This window comes from Chanodichthys erythropterus, chromosome 10, assembly GCF_024489055.1.
Source record: "Chanodichthys erythropterus isolate Z2021 chromosome 10, ASM2448905v1, whole genome shotgun sequence".
NCBI lineage: Eukaryota > Metazoa > Chordata > Actinopteri > Cypriniformes > Xenocyprididae > Chanodichthys > Chanodichthys erythropterus.
The window spans coordinates 50,984,906-51,012,809 of NC_090230.1; the positions used below are offsets into that span (position 1 = coordinate 50,984,906).

The following is a 27,904-nucleotide window of genomic DNA, read 5'->3' on the forward strand; positions in this document are numbered from 1 at the left end:
AGGGAAGATAACAGCATTTGTTATCGATTTTCATGGGATTTTTAAGTGTAAAATCAGTAGATGTGATCAAACTAACTAGTTAGAAATTCCCACCTTTACTTTATTTTGAGGTTTTATTGGCCCTCCATCTTTAGACCAGGTTATTGTAGGCCGTGGATTTCCCCGGGCAGCACACTTCAGGGTTAGTGATCTACCTAGAAAAACCTCAACGGCAGGAGGTGAGGTTTCCGTAAGCATAGGAGGTGCTAGACATAAAAATAAGCAAAGAAAACAGTCATAATATTTCAAAGAATGGCAAAGATTCATTAATGATCAAATGAACGATCTATGAAGAGATGTTACTAACTTATTTTTCTGCCACAGGCATAGGCCTACTGCACTTATTCAACTTTAAAATATATACTCTAATACTTACACACTTTAAATATATATTACATTATCGATCTTAATAAATCGGTAAGATTTTTTAATGTTTTTAAAAGAAATCTATTATGCTCACTGAGGCTGCATTTATTTGATCAAAAATACAGTAAAAAACTGTAATATTGTGAAATATTATTACAATTTAAAATAACACTTTTCTATGTGAATATAATTCTATGTGAATAAAATGTAATTTATTTCTTTGTTGGCAAAGCTGAATTTTCAGCATCATATGATCCTTCAGAAATCATTCTAATATGCTAATTTGCTGCTCAAGAAAACAAAAATGTCTTTACTGTCAGACTTTACTGTAAATTAAAGATTAATTTCTTAATATTAATATTATATTAATAAAAACAATGAACAACAGTATTTTCATTAACTAACGTTAACGAAGATTGCTCATGGTTAGTTCATGTTAGTTAATACATTAACTTATGTTTAACTAATGAACCTTAGATAATTCAAAATGGTAATCTCACTTTAGTTAAACTAAATTAAATCATGAGTAGCTTGTAGATTTGAAAATTAAAGTTTTAAAATAGTGTACTCAGAGCTGGTTGTATCCTTTTTTCTTTTCTTTTTTTTTACTTTAATGAAAGGCACAGTGGAGTCCAGCCAGGCCTGCAAGATGCTCTTTCTGCTTGGCGTCCCGCAGCTCAAACAATTGACAAGTTGAAAACCGAGCCTAATATCAGCACAGGCCTCAGATGGCTTCTTTAATCTGGCCAATACTGCTTCTGAGTGTCACTACAGCGATCAGAGAATGGCATTAAGGTGTGGCTGACAGAGACAGAGCTGTCTCTGGAACAGGTGCACAGAGCACTGCCTGGTAACAGGTGCATGAAAACAGGCTGGGTTGTGTATTCATTCATTGTTCACTGCATGTTTGAATAGAGTCATGGATGAGCATAATGGCATTGTCTCATTGGTCTGACATATAAAGAGAAACGCTTTGATGGTTCTGATTCAGACTACTTGTAAAATTAGATATCCTATCTTACAATAAATAATTCAGGCCTTCTCATTGGATATGGTGAGTCTCACCTGTAATAAAGAGAAGAGTCCAGCTCCCGTTGCTTCCAGCTTCATCTGTGGTTTTGTCTAGCGGGAGGATTCGGCACTCATACCAGCCTTCATCCTCTAGGAGAAGCCCCCTGATCTGCAGTGATGTTCCCCTGATGAGTGACACTCGACCTAGGCACCATCAGGAGAGGGAAGATGGTCAGAGGACCAATGACAAATGTGTACAAAACATAGAGTACTGCATATTTGTTGCAGACAAATTTTAAATAATGAATATTTTTCAAATATCAAATATTTCAGTAATTCAACAAGCTACAACATATTCAACGTGTACAACACACACACACACTACCGTTCAAAAGTTTGGGATCGGTAACATTTTTAATGTTTTATAAAGAAGTTTCGTCTGCTCACCAAGGCTGCATTTATTTAATTAAAAATACAGTAAAATCAGAAATATTGTGAAATATTATTACAATTTTAAATAACGGTTTTCTATTTGAAAATATTTGAAAATGTAACTTATTCTTGTGTTGGCAAAGCTGAATTTTCAGCATCATTACTCCAGTCTTCAGTGTCACATGATCCTTCAGAAATCATTTTAATATGCTGATTTGCTGCTCAAGAAACATTTATTGTGTACAGATGTACAAAATATTTGTGTACAATTTTTTTTCAGGATTATTTGATGAATAGAAAGTTCAAAAGAACAGCATTTATTTGAAATATAATCTGTTGTTACATTATAAATGTCTTTACTGTCACTTTTGATTGATTTAATGTATCCTTGCTGAAAAAAAAAAAAAAATATATTTTATTAAATATAAAATTCTTACTGACCCCAAACTTTTGAACGGTAGTGTATAATGTTACAAAAGCTTTGTATTTTAGATAAATGCTGTTCTTTTGAACTTTCTATTCATCAAGGAATCCTGAAAAAAAAGTTATACAACTGTTTTTAACATTGATAATAATAATAAATGTTTCTTGAGCAGCAAATCATAATACTAAATTGATTTCTGAAGGATCATGTGACACTGAAGACTGGAGTAATGATGATGAGCTTTTCCAACACAGAAATAAATTACATTTTATATTATATTCCAATAGAAAACAGTTATTTTAAATTGTAATAATATTTCACAATATTACTGTTTTTACTGTATTTTTAATTAAATAAATGCAATCTTGGTGAGCAGACAAAACTTCTTTTAAAAACATTAAAAATCTTACCGATTCCAAACTTTTGAACGGTAGTGTGTGTGTGTGTGTGTATATATATATATATATATATATATATATATATATATATATATATATATATATATATATATATATACACAGTCAAACCAACATTTCATTCATTAATACAGTTTATTCACTATAGTTTAAAAAAATGGTAATAAAATATGACAATATCTCAGAGTTAAACTGTGTCAGAAAAAAATTAATCTTTATGTCAGATGATACTTAAGCAAAACATGGTCAGGTCAAAGTGTCTGAATAATTTTTGGTTTGACTGTGCATATATATATATAATATTAAATTTATTAAATAATAATAAAAAAGATTACATCACTAAAAATACACAAGCCATTGAGAGATTGTACAAATGAAGTATACTGGTTTCAGACTTAAGATTTTTTAAATTAAATCAAATTTATTTCAATACCATATAATAGTTCACATTTTTTACAGAAATTTTTAATTTAAATGCATTCAATTAATTAAAAATCGAATATACACACTGTACATTTAAGTGTCCAATATATCATCTATTTTAATTCTACATGGCTCAGATAGATTGAGTGCGTTTAGTCTAGATCTTTTTAGCATTTGAAACTCTATCTCTCAGTTGCCAGGTGACTGAGCCCTGTAGTGACGGCGTTTGCTGACTCACCCCTCCCTCCTCTTTCTTCTCTCTCTCCCTCTCTTTATCTCGCTTTCATTCAGCGAAATGAGCTTTTCAAAGACTTGTTTGTTTCTCAAAATCTATAGTCATTTAAAGAGACCAGCGGTCAAAATCTTCACCACAGAAGCCACATCAAAGATAAAACTGACTTAAACTGAAAATCCATCATCTGCAAACACGTGCGCGGCCGATGCATGGCATATAGCTATGATGTATTTATGAAAATAGGCGGTGACAGCAATCATTAACTGAGCTCCCAAGAGGAGAGACTGTGGAAACAGAACTGGGCATGAGATAACAGCTGAGAGCATCATGGTCCATCCGCCCCTGTTTATTTTACCCACATGGAAGCCAGAGGTCATGGAAAAAGGGACACGGACAACATCCCTGGGGATTTGGGCTATATAACATGTTCCTGTCCAGCCCAAACACCCACAAGCCAACACTAAAATGTTGCCACGGTACCTGCTGCCAGTGGTTTGGATTTGAATTTAGTTGCCATGGTGACAGGGATTAAAATCAGTTGGGGGGTGGGGCTTAGAGGGAATTTAAATTCTCAAGTTACTCGATACTACCGAAAAGAAGCTGAGGAGAAAGTAAACTGTTTAGTTTCAAAATTTCACACTATGTGTGATGGAAAACAGCTATAATAGCAGGGAAACCAAAAATGGAAAGAAAAAATATCACAAATGAGATCTCTTTAGTATCTGAACTGTTTCTCAACTCAAACTGAGACGTCTTCTGAAGTCTTCTGCTTCACAGATTTGTCTCCTGAGAAAAAGATCCCCGGTAAACACTCCTCCTCTAGATAAACAAGTCTCTTCTAGAGTTTCAAAAGAGATCTCAAAAATGTCTCAGCTTTGCAATGAGCTTTTGCAACTTCAAATTTCAATACAAACTCAAATATTTCTTCTCAAATTCTTTCAAGATCAAATGATCAGCTATTTATGTTCTAGCACTTCACTTTTTAATGTCAATGTATGTAATTTTTCATTTCTCCTAACCAACTAAAGGAGAAATATCTGAGAGAAATCTGATACTTGTACATAAAAAATAATACAGAACTTCATTCCTTAAAGGGTTAGTTCACCCAAAAATGAAATTTCTGTCATTAATTACTCACGCTCATGTCGTTCCACATCCATAAGACCCCTGTTCAACTTCGGAATACAAATTAAGATATTTTTGATGAAATCTGAGAGTTTTCTGATCCCCCATAGAAAGCAACGCAAGTACCATATTCAAGGTCCAGAAAAGTATTAAAGACATCGTTAAAATAGTCCAATAGTTCAATCTTAATGTTACGAAGGGACAAGAATACTTTTTGTGTGTAAAAACAAAACAAAAATAATGACTTTATTCAACAATTTCTTCTCTTCCCTGTCAGTCTCCTACACTGTTTATGTAGTAAACACTGCAGCGCCAGCATAAACAGCTTAGGAAAATGACAGGGAAGCTATTGACAGGGAGTGCTGTTTTTCTGTCCAGAATAACACGAGTGCAAATGCGATACTAATTTTATACAACAGCTCAATAAATAAGAAGTTAATATTGCGTTATTTTTGACACAATATTGTCTGTTTTGCTCAATTTTGCCAACAAAAATATAAAGACAAACCAGAACTGTTCATCTCTGAGCAACACACAACGGCATTCCATTTACAAATCCGCGAACAAATTTTATATATATATAAAAATTTGGGAGAATTACTTACTCAACCTCATGGTCCAAATGTTTAAATGTAATACATTTTATGTTGAATCAAATAAAATATTTCTTCCTGAAGCTACTTTTTGTAATGTCTATTTGATGCTTTACACAATAATGACTTCAAATTATTTTTGGAGGGTAATTTCTCAGCCAAATTTGATGTCTGATTAATTTGTACTTAATTAGATTAATTAATCATCATGTAATTAAAAATATTAATGGCTTGACAGCCCAAATTACAATACATCAAAACATTAAAAAAAAAAAAAACACCATCTGTGTGTGTTCACCTGTTTCCTGGTTCAGCAAAGATTAATTTGAAGTTTCACATGCAAGTATTAACTCACTTGTTTACTTATGACTGACTGACTAACCATTTCCCACTGAGCAGATCACAGTCAAACAAACACATGCTCGCTCCGTTGCTTAGTCGACGACGAGTCAAATCTCAGGAGAAACTAATATTAGACTCCTTACTGTATGGAGTAACATATGCTGTCATTTGTATCTATTTGCTTTAACATTTGAAACCAATGTTAGACCAGGTTTATGCTGTAGAAATACAAATACAGTTATTTTAAGAGGTTTCATTTACAGCGGTTAAATCATGTTTAAAAACAATCTTCTAGGAATACGCTGGAAGAATGATCTGTAATAAAGTCTGAGTCTGAGTAACACTCAAGTCACCACTTCAACCTATTTAAATTTAAGGTTTGCTGGTTGCAGGTTTAATGACAGTCTAATGACTTGAGGCTATGAAACCTGGAGTCTAAATCCTATCCGCTGCCTTGTATCCCAGAGACATTGTGTCACCTCTTGGCACAGTTTTCCCAGGTAGGGACTCTCTAGTTTCAGCTCAGGAAAGCGAGAGTCAGGTTTCACACCATAGTCGTCATCTGTATTCTTTTTATTGTGTTTCAAGTCACTGTTATCTTTTGAAATTTGAATCATCATGACAGGCTACTGGGAGGCTGCTTAGTTTGATCAGACCAATGGCCTTTCAAGATAGCGTGCTGCTCATTAGGAAGAGTTTTGACTCAGTAGAGTTTTTGAATGCTGTGGGGGAAGGGTGGTCATTTGAGTGTCACTAAAAAGTCTGCACTCTTCACTGCAATCTATAGATCTGGTCTACTTTGTGAAGTAATCTTAAATTCATAAAATCATAAATTCCACCACTGCAAGCGGCCAACATAATTTTAGGTTTCTAGATTTTTTTCTCTCTAGTTGTGGTATAGCAAAATGAACACAACAAAACCTAAATGTGCTTTTGATTTTGTTGTGTGTGACAATTTTGAATAATATAAATATAAAATTTGATAAAATCTTTTTTTTTTTTTTTTTTTCTGAATGTTTTTTCTTGGTTATACGAACGTTAAGGTAACATTCCATTATATCATTCTGTAAACATTATGGGAATGTAACTTCTGAATGTTCTCTCAAACAAGGAGAAATATTTAAAAGACAAAACATTTCAGGAATGATGTATAAATAATGATTTTGTGATTTTTATTAACATTAACATTATTATATTAACATTATTAAAGACCAGATAACTTATAATGAACATTCTATTAACGTTATTGGATGAAAGCTTGTTTATAACTTTGGGAGAAGCTTGCCAGAATGTTCTCTGTTAGCTGGGATATAGCCCAAGGCAATGAAATTCACACTAAGCTCACCCTTCACCTCTTCCCATGCTGCACCTGCCCCCCTCAACCCCACCTGCAGTTTTGCACTGCTCAAAAATTCCCGGCTTTACACCTTTTGTTTCTTTTCTTTGTATCACATCACATAAAGTGACAGTTGTGACGCCCTCTAACCTTTATTCGGATGTTGCTTTACATGAAGCCATTCATTCCCGCCTTTAGTTTACAAGGAAGAAATTTTAAACCCTTGAACAAATGTGAATAAAATCGATATTCAGTGTCGTTCAGTCTCACATTCACTACAAAACACTAAAACATGCTAAAAAATGTGGAGCCATTATCAGCTGAACATTTGCCTATAAACAATAGCTTGTTTTTTTTGTATTTTTTTTTAAATTTGGTACAATTTGCTTACAAATCATTGTTTGTCAAACTGTTGCAAATTCGTTTAAAAATGTTGTTTGTTGCACATGTAAACAATGAACTGTAGCTTGTCTTTTACATTTAAAGCATTTGCAGATTAGCTTAAAACATTGTTGCATATGTAAACAAATTTGAGTATGCACCACTACATGTTGCACAAGAAAATAAACTCACTTATAAACTATTGCTTGTCGCACAAATAAAAAAAATCACTTATAAATTGATGATTGTCGAACAAGCAAAAAAATCACTTATAAATTGATGATTGTCGAACAAGCAAAAAAATCACTTATAAATTGATGATTGTCGAACAAGCAAAAAAATCACTTATAAACTGTTGCTTGTAGCACAAGTAAACATATTCACTTTAAATTTAATTTTAAAGTTTTGCAAATTCGCTTAAAAGGTGTTGCTTTCTGCGCATGTAAACAAATTTATTTATGAACCATTGCATGTAGTACACAAATTCACTTAGAAAATGTTGCTTTTTGCACAAGTAAACACATTTAATTATAAACTGTTGCTTGTCGTACAAGTAAACAAATTTGCTTATGTCGCTTTTCACAGTAAACTAATTCACAATTCTTTATACATTAGCATATAATCCATTGCTTGTTGCATTAGTAAATGAATTTGGTTATAAACCAAGTTATGTTAACTTTTTCAGTTTTTGCTGATGCTCAGTAGGTTTGCATTCCATCGCCAGGGCAACATCGTGATGAACAGGTGCAGTGCTGTCATCAAGAATTTGTTTAATTGCAAAGGGACGCACTGCTTTAATGCATAAACTGCAGGGTTGAACCTGTCAGCCGCTCACTGTGTGGAAGATGAGGACTAATCCAAGCACAGAAACTTGCAGTGTTACCAAGGCAGCCTGTTTCTTTCTATGTTAGAGCCATTGTCTTTTTAAAAACGGGGTATTTTCAGCATTGAAAGACTCTTTTCCCCGTAGACACCCTTTGTATTCCAACTCCCAAAGACACAATAGGGACTTCTGCAAAGAGATGGGGAGAAACTAGCCGGTCCCACAGCACACAAAAGAGCAGAGTTACTGTAAGATGAGACACGCTATGACCGAAGTGGCACTCAGGTGACCAAATTACGAAAGAGGTGAGAGATACCGCATTGTGGATAGTAGGATGTGGTTTACAATACGGCAGGCGTTTCGAAAAGTGCATTTTTTAATTTTTCTTGTTAACTACTGTACCATACCTTTCCCAACTCAGAGGTCTTGACCTTTTCTATTAACAACATAAAAAATAAAACCTAACATAAAAATTTCGATAAAATCGGTTGAAATGATATTCAATTAAATTAGCTTGTAACCTAATACATGACATAATATATAGCTGTGTCCCACATTTTGCATTCAACCCTGTTAGTACATGAGTTTCCCAATATTACAAAAAATGTAACATGCAAAATGTAAGACACCGAAGAAATAATATTATTTGGACCCTTGCTAATACATGACTGGAAAACAAATATTTACAAATACTGGTCCCACACCAGCTATCCTTGACTGAGCCAAAGCTTAAGGGTTAGTTCACCCAAAAATTTAATTTCTGTCATTAATTACTCATGTCATTCCACATTTGTAAGACCTTCATTCATCTATGGAACACAAATTAAGATATTTTTGATGAAATCTGAGGGTTTCTGATTCACAGGCAGCAATAGGCAGCAATGTCATCGCACCTTTTGATGTCCAGAAAGGTAGTAAAGACATTGTTAAAATAGTCAATGTGACTACAGTGGTTCAACCTTAATGTTATGAAGCGACAAGAATACTTTTTGTGTGCAAAAACAAAACAAAAATAACGACTTTATTCAACAATTTGAATTGTTGTCATATGCAGTTGACGTAGTGAACGCAGTTCAGCGCTTGTCACATGGACTATTTTAACGATGTCTTGAATACCTTTCTGGAGCTCAAAAGGTGCAATTACGGTGCTGCCTATGTGTGGTTCAGAAACCCTCAGATTTAATTAAAAATACCTTAATTTGTGTTCCGAAGATTAACAAAAGTCTTACGGGTTTGGGACGACATGAGGGTGAGTACCTGATGACAGAAATTTACTTTTTGGGTGAACCAACCCTTTAATTCAGCCTAAATGCACAACACTCTTATTTATTATTATAGTTCAACATTTTATTTTTTATTTAAATTTGATACATTTTATTTGTAAGGAAGCTTGTTTCCACCATGGGAAAGAAAAAATGTATTTTGACCTCTTATCTCTCAATTCTGAGCTTTTTTCTCATAATTCTGAGTTTACATCTTGCAATTCTGTGTTTTTGTTTCTGCCATGGGATATACATATTTTTAACTGCAACTATCTTACAATTCTGACTTTTTTTCTTTCAACTGTGAGTTTATATACCACAATTTGGACTTTTTTTCTGAAAATTGTGACAAAAAGTCGCAATTACCTTTTTTATATTTTTATTCCATGGCAGAAACTAGTTTCCAAATATTTTTGATGCATGGTTGCAAAGATTCCAAATTTTCATGTGCCTAAGGTTGCTGACCCCTGCAATATGATCTCAGTGTTGAGACACTTACCATCATAGTTGGGATGCACTCGAAGATTGTTCACTCCAAAGTGCATGAGGATGGGGATATCGTAGCCTTGACGCACCCACTCTACGACGTGCTGAGGGGCAGTGCTGCCCTTGTCTGGGGATGGTAGACTGCATGTCAACACAGCAGTGTCCCCTTTCTTGGCACGGACGTGGGCTTCAGCTGCACTTGTGTGAACTAACACAAAATAAATGTAAATCTTATTAGTAAAAATAAAAGTAGTGATTATTGTATGTATAATATATGCAACATTTAATACAGATATACTAATATATATATATATTTAAACCAAATATTTTAAAACATGATCATGCATGTTTGAGCATATGTCAGTTGTGAAGCAGCTACTGTAAAATACTCACTGAAAAGGGACAGTACTGCAACAATGACTTCCAACAAAGGAAGGTTCTTCAGTAGCATGATGAGTTTTCATTCAGATTCACATACCTGCAGAACATCAAAAGTACAAGATCAGACAACAGGCAAACAAAACTCAACCACAGTAAAAGCATTTTATACAGTATGTCACAAACATATCCACACCTCTTTTGCTTTGCCTGTTTCTATAATCTCAGAGCACACAGGAGGATTATGGATCTTATGTACAGATTGTATTGTATATATGACCACAGTAAGCTCAACAACATGTCTGCACTGAACTAATTCATGTATAAACTTAAACACTATATAAAGGAAGGTCGTAAAATTAGATTTATATGCTATGACTCAAACTTCCATGTGATGCCTTCAGCTCAGGAGAGGACACTCCTTCCCAGCTATAAATGTGATTAAATACACTACTGAAATAACCAATCGTTTATTACCTATCTATGCAAAATTAAACATTTGCATTATGATATAATTACACTGAAGAGTCTTTTCTTTAAAAAATTTAATTGATCTTGTGTATATATATATATATATATATATATCTATATGTATTTATATATATAATATATATATATATATAGATAGATAGATAGATAGATAGATAGATAGATAGATAGATAGATAGATAGATAGATAGATAGATAGATAGATAGATAGATAAACAGTCAAACCAAAATTTATTCAGACACCTTGAACATTTCATTCATTAATACAGTTTATTCACTGTAGTTTAAAGAATGTAATGAAATATGACAAGATCTCAGAGTTAAACTGTGTCAGAAAAAAAAAATAATCTTGATTATGTCAGATAACACTTAAGCAAAACATGCTCACGTCAAAGTGTCTGAATAATTTTTGGTTTTTAATAATTTTTTGATTTTAATGGTCCACTGTTCACTGTATGAAGAATTTTTTGGTATAAAATGTCACAGTTTACTTTATTTTGCTATCCTCACTTACATAAACTATTGTGCCCTGCACCCACTGTGTGTATATATATATATATTTACATTTTTGACAGTTTCTTTTTTTAATCTGATGGTGTTGGCTTATATTGTAAGCATAAAAATGCATGTCACACTGCAGGAAACTGGTGTCACAGCTTGACACGTCACGTCAACTACTATATATACTTAACCTGTGCAAAGATGACTTTACAGTGCGTATATCATCAATAATGGCCATGTGGGTAGACAGGAAGTTGCGAGACGATTGATAAAATGCTCTCGGAGAATATACACAACTGCAGCCGAATGTCACTGAGTCATTAGTCTAACATTGCGGTCTTTGGTAAATCATTAACACATCAGGAAGCAATAGGTCTGTTGGGTGCAGCTGAAAATACTAAAGCGTGTGACTCGTGCGAAGGGTAAAGCTAGCACTCCGCTTAGCTCACTGTGAGCCTGTGCTATGCACCAGTGCACAATGCAAACGCCCGCTCATTACCCCCCGTGTGCAATGAGGGAGAGCTATTCTTAAAGATTGCTGAAAGGGGTCCCAAGACAATGCCACAGGTCACACGTTTCTCACCGCACACTCGGCTACCAGTCTGTTCACTTTGTTACTGTTTATTCAGCAATTCAGAGAACTCGTGATACAAAAATCAGAGAACTTGAGTAATTCAGTAATACTTTTTGTACATTGTAAAATATACCGCATCAGCTCTATGGGATGCTGATAAACCTGTTTTTCTCTGACAAAAGCTGGTAGGTAAGCGTTTTGCTACGGTTTGCGGCCGTCCAAGTGTAGACGCTCAACTAATAGGGAATGTTCTCATTCAGAACTTTGGCTAATGTCCTAGCAAGATTCTGAATAAACATTCTTCCAGTAATGTTAATAGATCATTTGTTCAAAGTTATTTGGCCTTCTCAAACAGCACAAATGTTGTTCATGCAACGTTTTTCTGAAATATTTTAGTTGGGCTTTCATCAAAGACGTTTGTCTAAATATTATTTAAGTGTTGTTACTTACTACTTGTTTCAGAACGTTCAGTAACGTTCCCATAACATTTGCAAAATGACAAAATGGAACATTCCCTTAATGTTTTCTATAAGGTACGCATAACCAAGAACAAAACATGTAAAACTGGTTTTGAACATTCATAAAAAAATGAGAAATAGTGTTTTCATATCTTCAGGAGAACATTAGCAACACCCTTCTTAGAACGTATTTTTGTTAGCTGGGCAACAGCATCCCAGCAAGACCAAAGTCCTACATAAATTACAAAGCACATAAAAGCTGTCTTTTTGATTTACTGTTTTACTGTAGTTTCAATAACCAACAGTAAAATCCTATTTATTAACCTTTGCGGGCAAGGGTTAGAGTACTTGGCCATTATAAATAACCAGGGAACAAACATTGTATTATTCCAGTTTCTGTCTATAAATACACCAAACTGGGGCCATATTGTAGGTTATGCTAATTCAAGGCACTGAAAGAGTTGAGTCGTCCATTCATTCTTGGCTTTTACAAAGGACAGGCTGAACTCATGTCACAAATTTCTTTCAGTCAATAAATCTGGCTGTGTTGTGAAGGAACAGGGCCAAATCGAGCGTGAAAGCTAAATATAGTCCACTCATTATAAGCTTAATCTTAATGTGAAAGGATCAGCAGTCATTCAATTATTCATATCTGACCTATTCTGCAAAGAAATAAATGAAGATGAAAATAACACTCAGAAATTTAGTTTAAACTAGTTGGCTGTAAATATGTTCTATATCAGATAAAGGAGTGTTAGGTCAAATTATTAATGTATGATTGGGGTCAATTAGATCTTAAGTCAACAAGCATTCAAAATTGACACTAAAATATAAAAAGTTACTTTTGTAACTTGTGTTTTACAGTCTAATTATGCACAGTTTATTAGTCTTGTGTTATTACAAATAAATAACACAAATGTTTTTTGAATGCATTTTTGGTTAAATGCCCAAAATAAGGTTTGTGGTGAACAACACAAGCTCAAGATATTTTCACACGTTACTATTCTACTACATAAAATACATCAGTACCTCTTTGTGATTTTTTTAAAGCTTTACTTGTCTTGTAAAAGGCGGTTGCTGACAAGTGGGTAAATAGGAGTACAGAGGTTGTCATTATACTGTACACTAGTCCGCTTTCATAGCCTCGCTGTGTTATAATCACGTTCTGGCAAACTAATATAACTTGAACTTTCAGGGAACATGTTTTTAAACAAAGACTGAAGGTGTTGTCAGAAACTTAGTGATGGTGATGTTGAAGTCATGCAACCGTAGTGTAGTTCATTTATAGCCTAAGTTTAGCTTTTGACTTCTGCTGATGGTATTTATGCTTCAAAATCCATAAAGGTTGTGCTCTTTTGTGAAGATTTTGTTGGTCATAGACCTTACTTTCTGCAATAATCCAAAAGCTAATGGAAAAATCTTATTGGGTTTTTATCAAGAGAAGCAGGGTGATGCTAATTTCCAGGTTTGCCTACAAAAATGTCACCACTGTAGTGCTAACGTCCAATTTTGACATTTAAATTCCCAATTTATAATATTTTGTCATTTCATATTATGGAAGTATAATGAGATTTGTGGTGTTGTCTTTAAATGAGGCCAAAGATGTTACGCAGCCTCACATGACTGTGCTCCTTTGAGATGTGGCAAAGCAATAAACCAACATGGACTTCAAAGAAGCAAAGCAAACATTGTAAAGGACGAAACAAACAAGAAACATTCACACTAGCAACCTGCGAGAGAACAATTTACTCTTTAAAAGCCTTTAAAACAGCAGTCTGACATACTGTGAAAGTGAGTGCTATATTTACAAAAGCATTTGTTCATTAGAGCAAATAAACAGATCAGCTGTAGCAGCTGGACCTGAAACTCTGAGGCTCAGAGCAGATTCCCTGCTGACGGATTTAATCAGCCAAATGGACTAACCATTGATTTGTGGAGGTCAGAAATGTTAACCCACTTTCCTTATTTTACAAAGCTACCAACAATACCCTTTTTATAAACTCAACAGATGATGTAGCTAGATGTGCACTTTAAAAACAATTGCAAACTCATTTTTGAATAATAGAGATTAGCTGCTATAGATGGACTGTTTTGGTTATATTATAAACCAGTTAAAATGATCTAAAAATGAAAGAAATGAGATCACTGTTTGTAGGAAAACATTTTCAGTGAAGCCAAAAGTTGACCATGAATTTGACAGTCACCAACATGCAAATTTCTACCGTGACACCAACACAAACAGAACATTTCCAGTGACAGAAAAAAGCAAAAAGTGTCAAACATTCAGCCATTTGGTGATGAGGGAAAGTGCCATATCCATGACAGTGTTGATTACAGATTATCCATTTTCCAAAACAGTGATAATCATTTAACAACATTTCATCTGCAAGCATCATAATCCATACATTGCACAGTGCTGTGCATGAAAGCTCACTGATTCATGAGAGCTGGGATCAGACACAGACACTCAGTGTAATCCAGGATAATCTGGCTGCAGTGAGTCTGGAAAAAGTGACAGATTAATATCAAAGTAAATAAGAGCGATGACTCTGACCGGCGTATACTCTGTGGTATACTGGTGAATTTGACTACATTAAGCATGTGACTCACTCTGGATCTACACGTGAGCCACACTAAGCTAACTTTGACAAAAAGGAGAATCTATTGTCACAACCTTTGTTTACACTCAATAATGCTTGTTTACACTCAGGAAAGTTTGATCAATAAACGCTTAATGAACTTCAGTAATGGCAATACAAAAAGAGTTACCTAAGAGGGAAAAATAATTAAATGTCCAAATATAGTATGATGTGCTGTAGAAGAACAGGTCATAAAATTAAGGTTTATTAGATTTACAGATTTCTACAATAACCTAATAGTCTAAGCCTGTTTTGGATATTGTAAGACACTTTGTTGGATAGATGTTGGCAATTTGTTTGCCCTAACTTGACCCGCCTCCACAAATCCACTTGCAAACCCCTTTAATTCCACCATGCTGAATTGCAACTGGCAGTCAAATGCTAGATAAATACCCCACTTTTCTAACAAACATAAAAAAAATAAAAATAAAAAAAAAAGCCATAATCTACTTTGGCAGAATAGAGCCAAATCAGCATATAAATGTTGCTGGCAATGTACATCTTAAGTTTGGCAAATGAACATGATCCTGTGCATTAGATAGATAGATAGATAGATAGATAGATAGATAGATAGATAGATAGATAGATAGATAGATAGATAGATAGATAGATAGATAGATAGATAGATAGATAGATAGATAGAATCACATGATGAATTTGTAGAGTAGGCAAGTATGTAAACCATAGATTAAGTGCAGCGTGACTCGTGAAAGTAGCTTATAAACAGGCTATATCCCAGCTAACAGGGAACCTTCTGGGAACTTTAAATAACGTTCTGGAAAGGTTTTCTCAAAGATATGAACAAACGTACGTTCTTTCAAAGTTATTTTGTTCTCAAAACATTAGGACTAAATTACTAAAACATTCAATACATTATACATGGAACGTTTTTTTTCTGAAACGTACAGTATTATTTGGACGTTCATAAATGCTTTTTTTTTTAAATGTTACTTGTTACTTTTGAATGTTATCTGAACATTTTGAAACGTTCCCATAATGTTTGAAAAATTATTAAATGAAATGTTCCCTTAACGTTCGCATAATCAAGTAAACCCCGTTTTTAAAACATAAAAGCGTTTTAAGCGTTCAGAGAACATTCAAAAATAAAGCTTTTATAACTTATTAATTACCAAGTGTTTTATTAGGCTACACGTTACATTCTCAATCTAGAAATGTTTATTCTTTCCTATCTACCTTAGAGAATGAAACTTGTAAGAGACACGTTGTTTATGCTCACCTGTATCACTTCATCTATCAGCTGTAGTAAGCAGCGCTGTTTTGCGTTGAAGACGGAAAATACCACGAAGACAATTATTCCAAAAGTAAGAAATTATACTCTTTCATGCGTTAATTCCATATCACAATCAATTCTCAAGGGCAACTTCGGAAACTTTGCCAGTAAAATGTTATTTTCCTCTTGTTTCTATGAATAACATGAAGAAAACAGGCGCATAAACTTTGTCTCTATGGGAGGCTTGAGCTCGCGCATCAGCTCACCTCTCGCGTTGAGTTCACTCCTCCTGCTGCTGTTTTACTAAACTAATGCAAACATGAGCGCGCATGCGCAGACAGCACAAGGAGAAACAAATGGACCAGTACAAAAATTTGCACATATTCAGCTGTCGATAAACAAGTCCAAAGAAGAAAAAAAACATCGTTTTAATTACAAAGGAACACTTCGCATGTTTTTAACATTTAATATAGAAAAAAGAATAGTGAAGTGTGCAGTTATTCATCAGCGCTACATTTATATAGACACAAGGCAATTCATACAGATAGCCTAACTCTCATAATACAGAGGTGTGTCTGCTGTACTTTGGTCAAGATTCTGATTATGTATGTCATCATTCTGTGTAAATCACTCCTGAGACTACAAACACACAGTAAACTAATGAACAATGACGACTCACTGATGTGAGATGGATAACATAGGACCTAAGTGAAAAAAATGGCATGGGTGTTGAAATAAATTTCAGTGCTGATAATGCATATTAATAAAGAGGTGCATGAATAATGCAAACATACACAACACTTTACTATGCTTTACCTACAATGAAAATAATAACCCAATAAATGCTACATAACAATGTTTATTACTATTATTAATTACCATCACCGTCAATATTACTAATAACACTTATTCTTCATATTATTATTATAGATAATGTCAAATATCTTAAAGGGATAGTTCACCCAAAAATAAAAATTCTGTCATCATTAACTCATCAAGTTGTTCCAAACCTGTATGAATTTTTTTATTCTGCTGAACACAAAATAAGATATTTTGAAGAATATGGGTAACTAAACAGTTGATGGAAAATCAACGGTGGATAAAAAATTACTATGAAAGTCAATGGGGCCCATCAACTGTTTGGTTACCAACATTCTTCAAACTATATTCTTTTGTGTTCAGCAGAAGAAATAAATTCATAGGCCTACAGGTTTGGAACAACTTAAGGGGGAGCAAATGATGACAGAATTTTCATTATGGGTGAACGATCCCTTTAAAATAGTGACAAGCTCACTATAACCCAAGAGACTTCAAATGAATCCAGGCCAAATATTCCTTGTGTTTAAACCTGGCATTTTAAGCCGCCTAGCGGTAGTGGGCAGCTTGCTATGCAGTGGGTACAACTGTACACTTTAAACTATTTACCACTAGAGGGCAGTAAAGTGCAGCGACATTCGGAAAGAAACACTACCTTACTACATATTGCACAGTAGGCCTATAAACTATGCATTACGCAACGTTTAGAATAGTGGTATTCTATACTGATGTCCCCATTACATTGTTGAATTCAGCAAATCACATCAGTTTTAATCTTGGAAATGTTATAAATTATGTTATAAAGAATGATATAAAGAAATGAGTAATAATATTACTTTTAATATATTACTAATATTACTGATAGCCTACTGATATTCACCAATTACGCTGGGAAGTGGGAACTGAAAGTACAGTTCATTTAATTGGGGGATACAGCACCCACCCAGCTAACAAAAAAAGGTCCCCATGACGTCCCCTGAATGGCCTCTGCGAACGTCCCCCGAACGTCCCCTGAATGGCCTCTGCGAACGTCCCCCGAACGTCCATGTGTAGGGTCCTCTGGCTGTCCCGGGGACGTCCGCAAAGACGTCCTCCGGACGTTCACGGGGACGTTCACAGGACGTTCAGCGGCCATTCGGGACGTTTAAGGGACTTTCGATTAAGTCCTCTTATTGTTTTTTATTTTACTTCTAGGTTAACAAAAGAACACAAACACGTTGTAATGAGAAAAATACATGTATTTATTTATTATAAATGAGCAGTTTCATAATTGTTGTACTCTTTCCGTGTGTGTGTGTTATGCAGTTGTGCACGCGCGTCTCTCGTCAGCTGTTGTAGTCCGATGGCAGTTTTTTCGATGGCTTCTAACCTAAAACGACAAAATGAACACAATCAATAATGTTTCAGGTATCGTTTGTCTATTAAGAAACATTTGTTACTGACAATTTGGATCGTGAGACCAAGATTAGTGTACATTTGAAGATAGGCCGTAACGGTCAGCCGCGACGGACAACAACTTCAGCAAACGTTTGTAAATGTAACGTTAATCATATAATTTAAACTGTACAAGATAAACAGTGGTTATGGTAGCTAATGTCTGCTAAACTAAAATTTAAAATACCTTTTCGACCGACGAAAGAGAAAACTCAAGGCCTCATCTGAGAAAATCACGGCAGGACCGTTAACTGTCGACTCAGCCGAGCGTTGCCATGGCTACATGCGCGTAACCTAAAGAATGACGTCACTCGATCGTCACTTGCTTGTATCTCACAGTGTGGCTATATTACACTTTTTGCCACATGCTATACCTTTCTTATGTGTAAAAATTAAAGTATTTTTTTTTTAAAATAACTTTTCTTTAATAAAACCATGTTTGACAGGTATTTATGGGTATAGGAATTGTCTTACCTGTGTTATTTTCCCATTTCTTTGCCAGCAAAGTGCTTTTCCATTCTTCATCTTTTGTTTGGCTGCATTCATCAGTTGAAGTCATTAACATTATTTTATGTCCCATTCTTATATTATCCCACATCTTATATTCAGTAACCTACTATTGGGGGGCATCATGATTTTAATGTTTAAAATGATAACTGCTGAAAGCACACATGATCTGATGACATCTTTAATTAGTTAGTAGTAGGTTGAAGTTACTGCTTCATTTTACAATGAATGGGTCAATCTACAGAAAAGTCAACTTTTCTGTCCCTTTACAGAAATATTACACTTGAAAACACTTTTTTTATATTGAAAACATTTTTTTAAATATTTTAATATGAAACAATATTTGAAGAATTAAACCTTCTTGTGCATCAATGTGGCAGTATTTGTTTTTTAATTATAAAAATTCCAAACAGCACAGAAGTGCTCGTCCCCACAGTCATGTGGGAAAGTGCTTTATTTTGAGCTCAGAAACAGGGTTTAAATACAATAATATGCATAACTGTCAAATATATTATGTAAATGACATAAAAAAACAAAAACAAATGCTGAATAAATATTATAAAATATATATAAAAAAAAACCTGGTGTTGTGTCACTGGTGTTACCTTTAACAAAAATCTCTTATTTTGAAATAAAAATCACACTGTTGACATCAATTGACTACCTTCTTCCTATTTCCTGAAGATCCATGAAGAAAGGAATGGAAATGGAATGGAAAGTCCACTATCTCTTTTCAGTTATCAGAAATTTTAATTAGAAAATCATAATTTCATATGAAGCTTTTAGTTGAAGTCACTGGTGTGACCTACTTTATTATTAGGGAATTTTAAAAAACTAGAATACAAATGGATTAAACTACTTAATTTAGTGAATATACCATGATTGACAACATGTGGATTGATACCTTGCAGCAGCCATAAAATGCATTTTTCATGAAAAATGTCACTGGTGTTACTGTCACTGGTGTTGTTTATAGAAAAAAAAAAAAAAAAACTTTATTCAAAGCTATTTATTTAGTTATTTTGCATAAAATAGCACTAAATAATGTGATTCTAACTTTTTTTCCTATTGTTAATCCTCCTTTGGTCAGATATGGCTAAATTGAGGGTATTTGGCTAAACTGAGAAGCTGAGAAGCAGCGACTTTATTGACAGCGTATTTTACAGACATTTTTAAAATGTTGTTTATGATCTTTTACTGACTGCTTTCACTAAGTGTCAATGAAAAGTCTTTGATTGTATAAAAAATGTAAAAAATTTAGTCTCCTCTCCTTGATTAGTTGAAGAATATCTTTGGTCGTATCTGTCACTGGTGATTCATTGTGTCACTATTGTTACTGTTTTTTGTCTGTCTCATTAAATAAAATGTGTCATATGTGACATGATAATACTTTTACATTCATTGAATTCTGCTAAACTCAAGAATTAAGATGTAAAGGATTGCATTACTTAACTGTTTTTCAAATATTCCCATTGTTATAGCAAATACATGCATAATTAAATTAGCATAATTCAATCACTTTTAACTAACCTGATTGAAAAAAAAAACACAATCTCCTTATTTTTTTCATTATCTTTTTTTCTGTAACTCTGACTGCATGTGCTGAAAAAAATGAGAAATATAATTTCATAAAAATGTTTAAAATGCCAGAGAAGTATGGTAACACCAGTGACAAAAAATGGTACATGCTGTCTTTAAATGCACAAAATAATAATAATAATAATAATAATAATAATAATAAATCATAAAGCTGTCATTTGTATTCATAAAGTCAATGTGTAATGTAATAATGTGGTCTAAGTTTAAACGTTAGAAAAATAAATACATTTTAAGACATTTTGTCATACCAAAAGTGGACTTTTCTGTAGAATGACCCGAATTCAACTATTTTTACTTGAAGTAAAACCATAATATCAACCTGCACAACAAAACAATCATGGTTTCTGTAAATCCATTATCATGTTTAAAGAGATTTTTAAGGAACACAACCTCCTTTAAATCCAGTAGGTTTAGTTTCATTTGCCCTTTGTCTGAGTTTCAAGGTGTCAGGTCTGTTTTTTTTTTTTTTTTTACAAGTGTTGTTATGTAAAATACCAGATGACAGTTAAAAAGCGGACCAAACGCGGACGTCCTCCGAACGTCCGTCAGCGAACGTTACAAAGCGGACCAAACGCGGACCTTAACGGACGTTCACAACGTCCGGGGGACGTCCCTTGTTTGCTGGGCAGTTTCTTCTGTTACTTCACATTTACTGCAAGAATTACAATAAGAGAAGTATGAAAGGTACGCCACAGGGTTATTGTAGTTTACCGAAACTAAAACCATTAAAAAAAAAAAAAAAAAAAAAAAAAATTGTTGCTTGAAATAAAATAAATGTGAACTGAAATAACATATGTTTTCAACATTTCTCACTTTTATTTAGTTTAACTTGATGTTCTAAAATAAGTGAAACTAATAAAAGTATCTATAGATATGTTTAAAAAGAATAATAAAAAAATGACAAAAACAACCAAATTACTATAGTACGAAAATTAAAATTAAAACAGAAAATATAAAAATAAATCATAATATTAAAAATACAACAGTATCTCAACACTGGTACAGCATTCTAAACAACATACTTATTTCTGTACTTCTGTACACCAGTAAGCCAAAACATTATGACCACCTGCAATGTGCTAATATGCTGTTGGTCTTCCATGTGCTGCCAAAACAGCACCGACCCACTGCTATATGGGGAGGCTGAGGCATGGACTCTACAAGACCCCTGAAGGTGTCCTGTATGGGATGTGCTCGACAACTTCGATCCACCTGTTGTTCGATCCAACGGGACTTGAAGGATCTGCTGCTAATGTCTTGGTGCCAGATCCTTCAAGTCCCATTGGATCGAACAACAGGTGGATCGAAGTTGTTGGTCTAGCACATCCCGCAGATGCTCAATTAGATTGAGACTGGGGAATTTGGAGGCCAGTGCAACACCTTGAGATCTTCATTATGCTCCTAAAACCATTCCTTAAAAACGTGTGCAGTGTGGCAGGGTGCATTATCCTGCCGAAAGAGGCCACTGCCATCAGAAAACGTCCTTGTCATGAAGGGGTGTACCTGGTCTATGTGGCACGTATCAAATTAGGTATGTGGCACGTATCAAATTTACATCCACATGAATGGCCAGACTCAGTGTTTCCCATAAGAGCATTGCCCAGAGCATCAAACACCCTCCACCGGCTTGTAGTCATCCCACAGTGCATCTTGGTGCCATCAGTTCCCCAGGTAAATAGCGCACACATACAGCCGTCCACATGATGTAAAAGAAAATGGGACTCATCGGACCAGGCAAACTTCTTCCACTGCTCCAAGGTACACTTCCAACGCTTCAATGCCCATTGCAGCCACTTCTGAAGGTGGACAGGGGTCATCATAGGCACTCTGATTTGGCTGCAGCTGCACAGTCCCATACGCAGCAGTGCGATGGAATGTGCTGTGACACATTCCTCCTATGACCATCATTAATATTTTGTGTGACCCAGTGGCCTTGCCATAGCAATTTGGCCCTTGTCAAAGGTGATTAGATCTTTATTCCTGCTCATTTTCAAAAACATTGATAACAAAAAAATGATTTGCTTACCATCTAATCTACCCAGAACTTAATTTGTGGCCTTATTAAGAGATGATATAACAAAATCAGAATTATTCATTAAATTACTTCTTTTGTCACTTATAACATTATAATACCATCACTTGGAACCTTTTCAAAACTTTAATATTTTAATTAAAAATATTTAATTGATACCTCTCATAACCTTCAGTGGTTCTCAAAATACAACACTTTTTGCTCCCTCAAAAATAAGCGGAACAAGGTGAACAGTCATTTTCAAACCAAACAGATGGATGAATAAAACCAGTTTATTCCACAAAACAATACTGCCATAGCAACTACACTACCAGTAAAACTTTGGACACATTACCAATCTTTATTTTTACAATAATTATACACTTTTTAAAACGATAAAGTCATTAAAACTACAAAATAACACATGGAAGTATGTGAACACAAATAGAAGTATACAGAAAAAATGTAGTGAAAAACTGAAACAAATCAAAACTATCTAACTATAATATTTTTCTATGTACTTTATAGCTGCATAGACGGCTGCTACAACTACGCTGTTTTACATTGTGAAGAAGTTCACATGTATATAAGATGCTTTTTTGACTGCTTTTCATCACTTTCCAGACTAACTTATCCAGGAAAAAAAAGAAAAGGTATATATTTTTATCAATATACATTTGTGTACATAATTTAAAATATAAAAAGTGTCCGAACGTTTCACTGATAGTGTATATACAGTAAGTAACATGTTCCAATACAGAAAACATACATTTTCTAGCTTTTAAAATGATACTTCTTCAAACTGTTTTACAAAAGCTAGGAAAATATCAGCATATTTCTTGTTGGCCTTTTATGCATTTAGCTAAATAAATACTCTTAATATTGCACTTCTTTTTTCCTTTTGGTAAAATAAAGGTATTCAGCTCAATAAAGCTCAGCCAAGCCACTGCGTGCCACGGTTTCTCACCTAGAGAAACTTATAGTAAACAAAGAATGAATGTCTTAAGGCAAATCATGCAAAACAGCTGCAGAAAAACACACAAAAGTAACAGCATTTAGTATGACTAAATCCATTTAGTCATCAAAGTCTGGGATGTCATCGTAAGAATAACCACGGTAACCCTTGGAAGCATAATAAGCAATCCGCAAATGATAGAATCCAGGAAGAAAGATCAGTATTCCGATGATGAGAACTGGGATTGTGCGATCTGGATTCTACAACAAGACCATACATTACTGTCAAACATAGTAACAGATACAGTTCACCTTTTTCCAATTACAACACAGCACTTTTGTCTACTCACCGTGACATGAATGATCCCTGCCAAAAGAAGTGATCCAACAATTATCAATACAGAGCCAACCAGAAATAGGAACGTTGCCAGGGCAATGGCCTTGTAGGGTACTTTAGGTGGGGTTTTCTTGAACTATAAAACAGTGTTTAATTTAATATATGACAAATAGAGACATGTGTAATACCATTTATAGATTTTCTACATCAAGTTTTCTCACCTGTAGATCAATGTAGCCTTCATCACTATCTGCCAGCCTGGAGTATTTCACCTTATTGTTTGGAGCAGCACTGGCTGTGTTGTTTCGAGTCGCCATCATGATGTTGTTTAGGCTTCTTGGCACTTGGAAGACGATGAAGAGCAGCAAACTATACTGAGACTATCTGAGAGTGCATCCGCTTCTGATGTGGTTTATTCTGGGAGACCAGAAGAAGGTTTTAACTCATAACAAATGAAACACATTTAGTTCAGCATGAAAATCATGTTGGATTTGTTTTCTATCATTTGAAATTACCAGTCACCACATAAGTTCAAATACACAACAGTAATTTGGTAGCATCCTGGTGATATAGTCTATTGTCTCAAGACAGATAAGTATTTAATAGCAGCTATTATAGCAGTTATTCAATAAACCCAAGAATTTATTTATACAATCTGTGTCATGAATCTTGTATTGACGTTTCAGACTTCATCTGCTTTATGCAGTGAAAAAAAAAAAAAGCATAGGATTTACTTTGAAACGATTTTCACTCCAAAAATTGCTAGCAAATTTCACAAATAATTACAAATAAACAGCAAGTAACAAATTTTGAAGTAGAAAGACTACAATAGTATAGCATTTTTACAGTGTGGTTAGGCAGTTTGCAGAGGCGTTCATAATATACTCACCAGCTCGTGCCTTTAAGCATATACTGTTTCACTAACATTAAATTTAATGTCGTTTTGAACATCCGGGCTGAATTTTGATCTACTATTGCCACAGAACTACCAAAACTTTCTTTCCCCCCCTGAAAACACTACTCGTCCCTCTGTGGACATTGTTTACTTCCTTATTATTCCCTTTCCAACCTGCGCGCGCGCAGGAAAGAAGACCAGCGGCAGCCAATAACAACTGGTCTTATGCTCACGACGGATTAAAACGAGTAAAATAAATAAATTACAAATTTTGCTCTATACATTAAAAGAATTACACATGAAAATCGATTTTAAACAGTACATTAGTGAAATAAATAATTACAATGAAAATGAATGTGAATTTGATTTTAAATTAATATAGTTAAAAAGAAAAAGAAAAAAAACAGTGCATCAGTAAAACAACTAAATTTAAAACCAGCATCATTTATATTTATTTTTTTTTGACTGTTAAAAAGACAAATGTAAGGACACAAAACAATAAACAAACAAAACGTTAATTTTTCATCTCTAGATTAGAGTTAATAATAATATATTACATTGATCAAATGAAATAAAATTACCTCACACTGCTCATTGTCACGGTTGATTGCAGGGTTGGGCAAAAATATGTATAATGTATTTTAAAATAAACTACAAAATACAGCAGCCACACCATGTATCAAAATAAACTACTGTATTTATATATTTTTTTTTAAATATTAAAAAAATACTTTTACAAGGGAGCATGACATTTCTTCACAAAACATCTATCAATTGGCCTATTTGATCGATCCCTTCACCATTACACTGACTCAGTTGATTAAGTAAACAATGTTTGATAGCACCTTTCTCTGCCCGAGTCATGCAATAAATCTGACATATGCAACCAGTTAAAGGCACAATGTGTAGGATTTTTAGATCAAGATATCCAAAAACCACTAGAACAATGTTATATATTTTGTTGACTTGTGTACTTACAACTTCCCAAATGTTTCCCAGAATGTTTAAATCCAGAGAAATAAGCAATTTTAACTAGGACACAGACCTTGTCCTTGTGTCCCATCAATGACATCACACCCTCGATTTCCGGTTTTATTTTGTCGAAACCATGGAAAGACCAAAGACGCTTTAGTATATTATGTGTTTCATTAGACAGGGGAGCAACTGTTTGGATACATTGATCGACAGAAAACTCATCATGTTATAAAGCTCAACACAGTAAGTCTTATTGTTTAAGTCTCATTTTCTTGATTTACAGTGAGTACCATGTTTTACCATGCCTAATATCGATCTTGTGTGCAACAAGTGGCTCATAGTAGCGAATGCAGAGAGTAGCACTGTAACAACTTTTACCACACAAATATCTAATACGATAAACAGCGCTGCTTTACCCCGAATACGCTTGAGCAGAACTTCTTCGGAAGAGGTGACTGTGGCATAATCAAAGTTCAAAGCTGCTGTTGAGATGTGTGTCATGCTCGTCTATCATTAGCAATCGCTCCATGCTCTGCTTCATACTACAGTAATGTTAAAAATCTCATCCATGAACATGATTTCTGCCTGAGTCTCATCCCGATTCTATTCCGCCAGCTGTAGACGTGAAGACAACACATCCCATGATTCCATGAAACAAAGGTGTCATAGAGCTTCGCCTTTCTTTTGAATGAGCGACCTTTAGCTGCGAAAATGTACATATTGTGGCTTTAACAGATCAAATATTTACATATCCCTGTGATCTCCCAGATGAAGGTAAGTTTTGAAGTAACCAACAGTTTAATGTTTGCGAATGACACATAATTGTATCCTAATTTAGTTACTTGGTGTTTGGTAACAAAGGGCCTACTTTGCATCAGCAACACTGACTCACTGACAAACATTCATAAGAAGACAACTGATGGAACCTGTATTAATAGCAACTAGTTTCTAACTAATTAATCCTTGGATTTTTATGCTGCGTTCAAACCACCTCATATTTACCGGAATCTTGAAATGACAACACATGATGTTACATTCTGAGCTGTTCACATCCTTTTAGTCCTTGGACTGGGAATTATGCGTTTCCATGGCACCAATTTTAAGGCCTAAATAAAATAGAGCAGTCAGGTGGTACAGCGGCCATGTGGTACATGTGGGAGCTTTCAGAAAACTCCCAGCTTACAAGCTGTAATTACGAACTCTACGAGGACGTGAACGCTTTTTACAAGCTAGAATCTTGTAACTACAGGAATTACGAGGCCATGTGAACACACCTACAAAGACAATAACAGAAAAATTAGAAACCAGGGTGATGATGACGGTGGGAGGAGCCAGTAGAAGAAGTAGCCAGGCAGGAACACAGAGCACGGCCAGGATGATGATCCATGGCAGAGCTGATGGAGGGAGGAGCCATGGTGGAGATTTGACTGTTGACATCAGGGAAACGATAGACGGAAATGGAGCCGATGGACGTAAACACCTAGGCACAGATGAAGAGACAACAAGCAACACTGATGGTCCTGAATGCCAAGGTGGAGCCACAGTGACGACTGTCCGATGTGGAGCTGGGGTGCCAGAGGGCTGAGGTGGAGCCGGTGCGACCGAGGGCTGAGTTGGAGCTGGAGGGAAGGCGCAATCAGGCGGAGCCAAAGGGGTGGAGAGCCAGAGCACATCAGACAGCTCAGAAGTCCATGGCACAGGCAGAGCGGCATCTGACCAAGGTGGAGCCGCAGGAGCAAGGGAGCCCAGTGGAGCCATAAGACAGATACTTACAGGTGGAGCTGAGGGGGGGAGGAGCCAAGGTGGAGCTGACAGGTCAACAGGCTGAGGTGGAGTGACGGGATTAACAGCTGTAGGGGGGGATCCTCTTGACTAGACAGAGCTGGAGACCGAAAGACCCAAGGCAGATACACACAACAGAGTGAAGTTAGAGGAGTAGCCAAGGGGCCTAAAGGAAACCAGCGGTGGCAGGGCCGACAGACTGACTTTGCAAGAGGAGGTGGTTGGGTGGGAACTCTTGAGACACAAGAGACTTCAAACTGGGTGGAATCAGGGAAGACACAGGAGACTCTTTGCTGGACAGGACCAGCAGAAACACATAAGACTTTGAGTTGGACGGAACCAGTGTAAACACAGAAGATTTGAAGCTGGATGGGACCAGCGAGGACAGGAGATTCGGGGTAAACATCCTCTGGCATATGATGTTGCATTTTGTGAAGCTTGGGCTTCGGGGTGATGGCTTGCAGTCCTTAACTATGGCTCTTTTTTATCACGGCAGGCACTGGCTCTGGCTTTCCATCTGCGGTGAGCTCTGGTGTCATGTCCGTGCAGCAAGGTGATGGCTGGCTGGGCTCTAACACAACCACATTAAATTATGAAGATACTAAACAAATGAACTGATGAAACTCAGGG

At 35.2% G+C, this 27,904-nt stretch overlaps 2 protein-coding genes across 5 annotated transcripts in view; both read right to left on the reverse strand.

Moving 5' to 3' along the window:
* The window catches only part of igsf9a (immunoglobulin superfamily, member 9a), a 28,924-nt gene extending 12,553 nt beyond the window's left edge, over positions 1-16,371 (reverse strand). For 3 of the 4 annotated variants that reach the window (XM_067398083.1, XM_067398082.1, XM_067398081.1), the window contains exons 1-5: positions 15,971-16,370; positions 10,088-10,172; positions 9,708-9,902; positions 1,471-1,620; positions 94-245 (exon numbers count right to left, since the gene is read on the reverse strand). In XM_067398083.1, coding sequence (XP_067254184.1) covers positions 94-245; positions 1,471-1,620; positions 9,708-9,902; positions 10,088-10,145 — 555 coding nt within the window. In that variant the 5' untranslated portion in view covers positions 10,146-10,172; positions 15,971-16,370. Of the gene's footprint in view, positions 1-93; positions 246-1,470; positions 1,621-9,707; positions 9,903-10,087; positions 10,173-15,970 lie in introns of all 4 variants that reach the window. The other variant, XM_067398084.1, reaches the window with a different exon arrangement.
* Positions 16,372-22,632: 6,261 nt separating this feature from the next.
* tmem230a (transmembrane protein 230a) lies at positions 22,633-24,653 on the reverse strand. The gene is made up of 4 exons (XM_067399405.1): positions 24,512-24,653; positions 23,844-24,039; positions 23,636-23,758; positions 22,633-23,546 (listed from the first exon to the last, which is right to left on the reverse strand). The coding sequence occupies exons 2-4, from the start codon at positions 23,940-23,942 to the stop codon at positions 23,406-23,408; spliced, it is 363 nt and encodes a 120-aa protein (XP_067255506.1). The 5' UTR covers positions 23,943-24,039; positions 24,512-24,653; the 3' UTR covers positions 22,633-23,405.
* Between the last annotated feature and the right edge of the window lie 3,251 nt (positions 24,654-27,904).

What these genes read in the sequence shown, in the direction of transcription:
- tmem230a (XM_067399405.1), bottom strand. Translation starts at nt 23,942, where the DNA reads ATGATGGCGACTCGAAACAACACAGCCAGTGCTGCTCCAAACAATAAG. An exon ending in AAGGCTACATTGATCTACAG is followed by an intron (nt 23,759 to 23,843) that starts GTGAGAAAACTT and finishes ACTGTTTTATAG; the next exon opens with TTCAAGAAAACCCCACCTAA. An exon ending in CAGGGATCATTCATGTCACG is followed by an intron (nt 23,547 to 23,635) that starts GTGAGTAGACAA and finishes GTCTTGTTGTAG; the next exon opens with AATCCAGATCGCACAATCCC.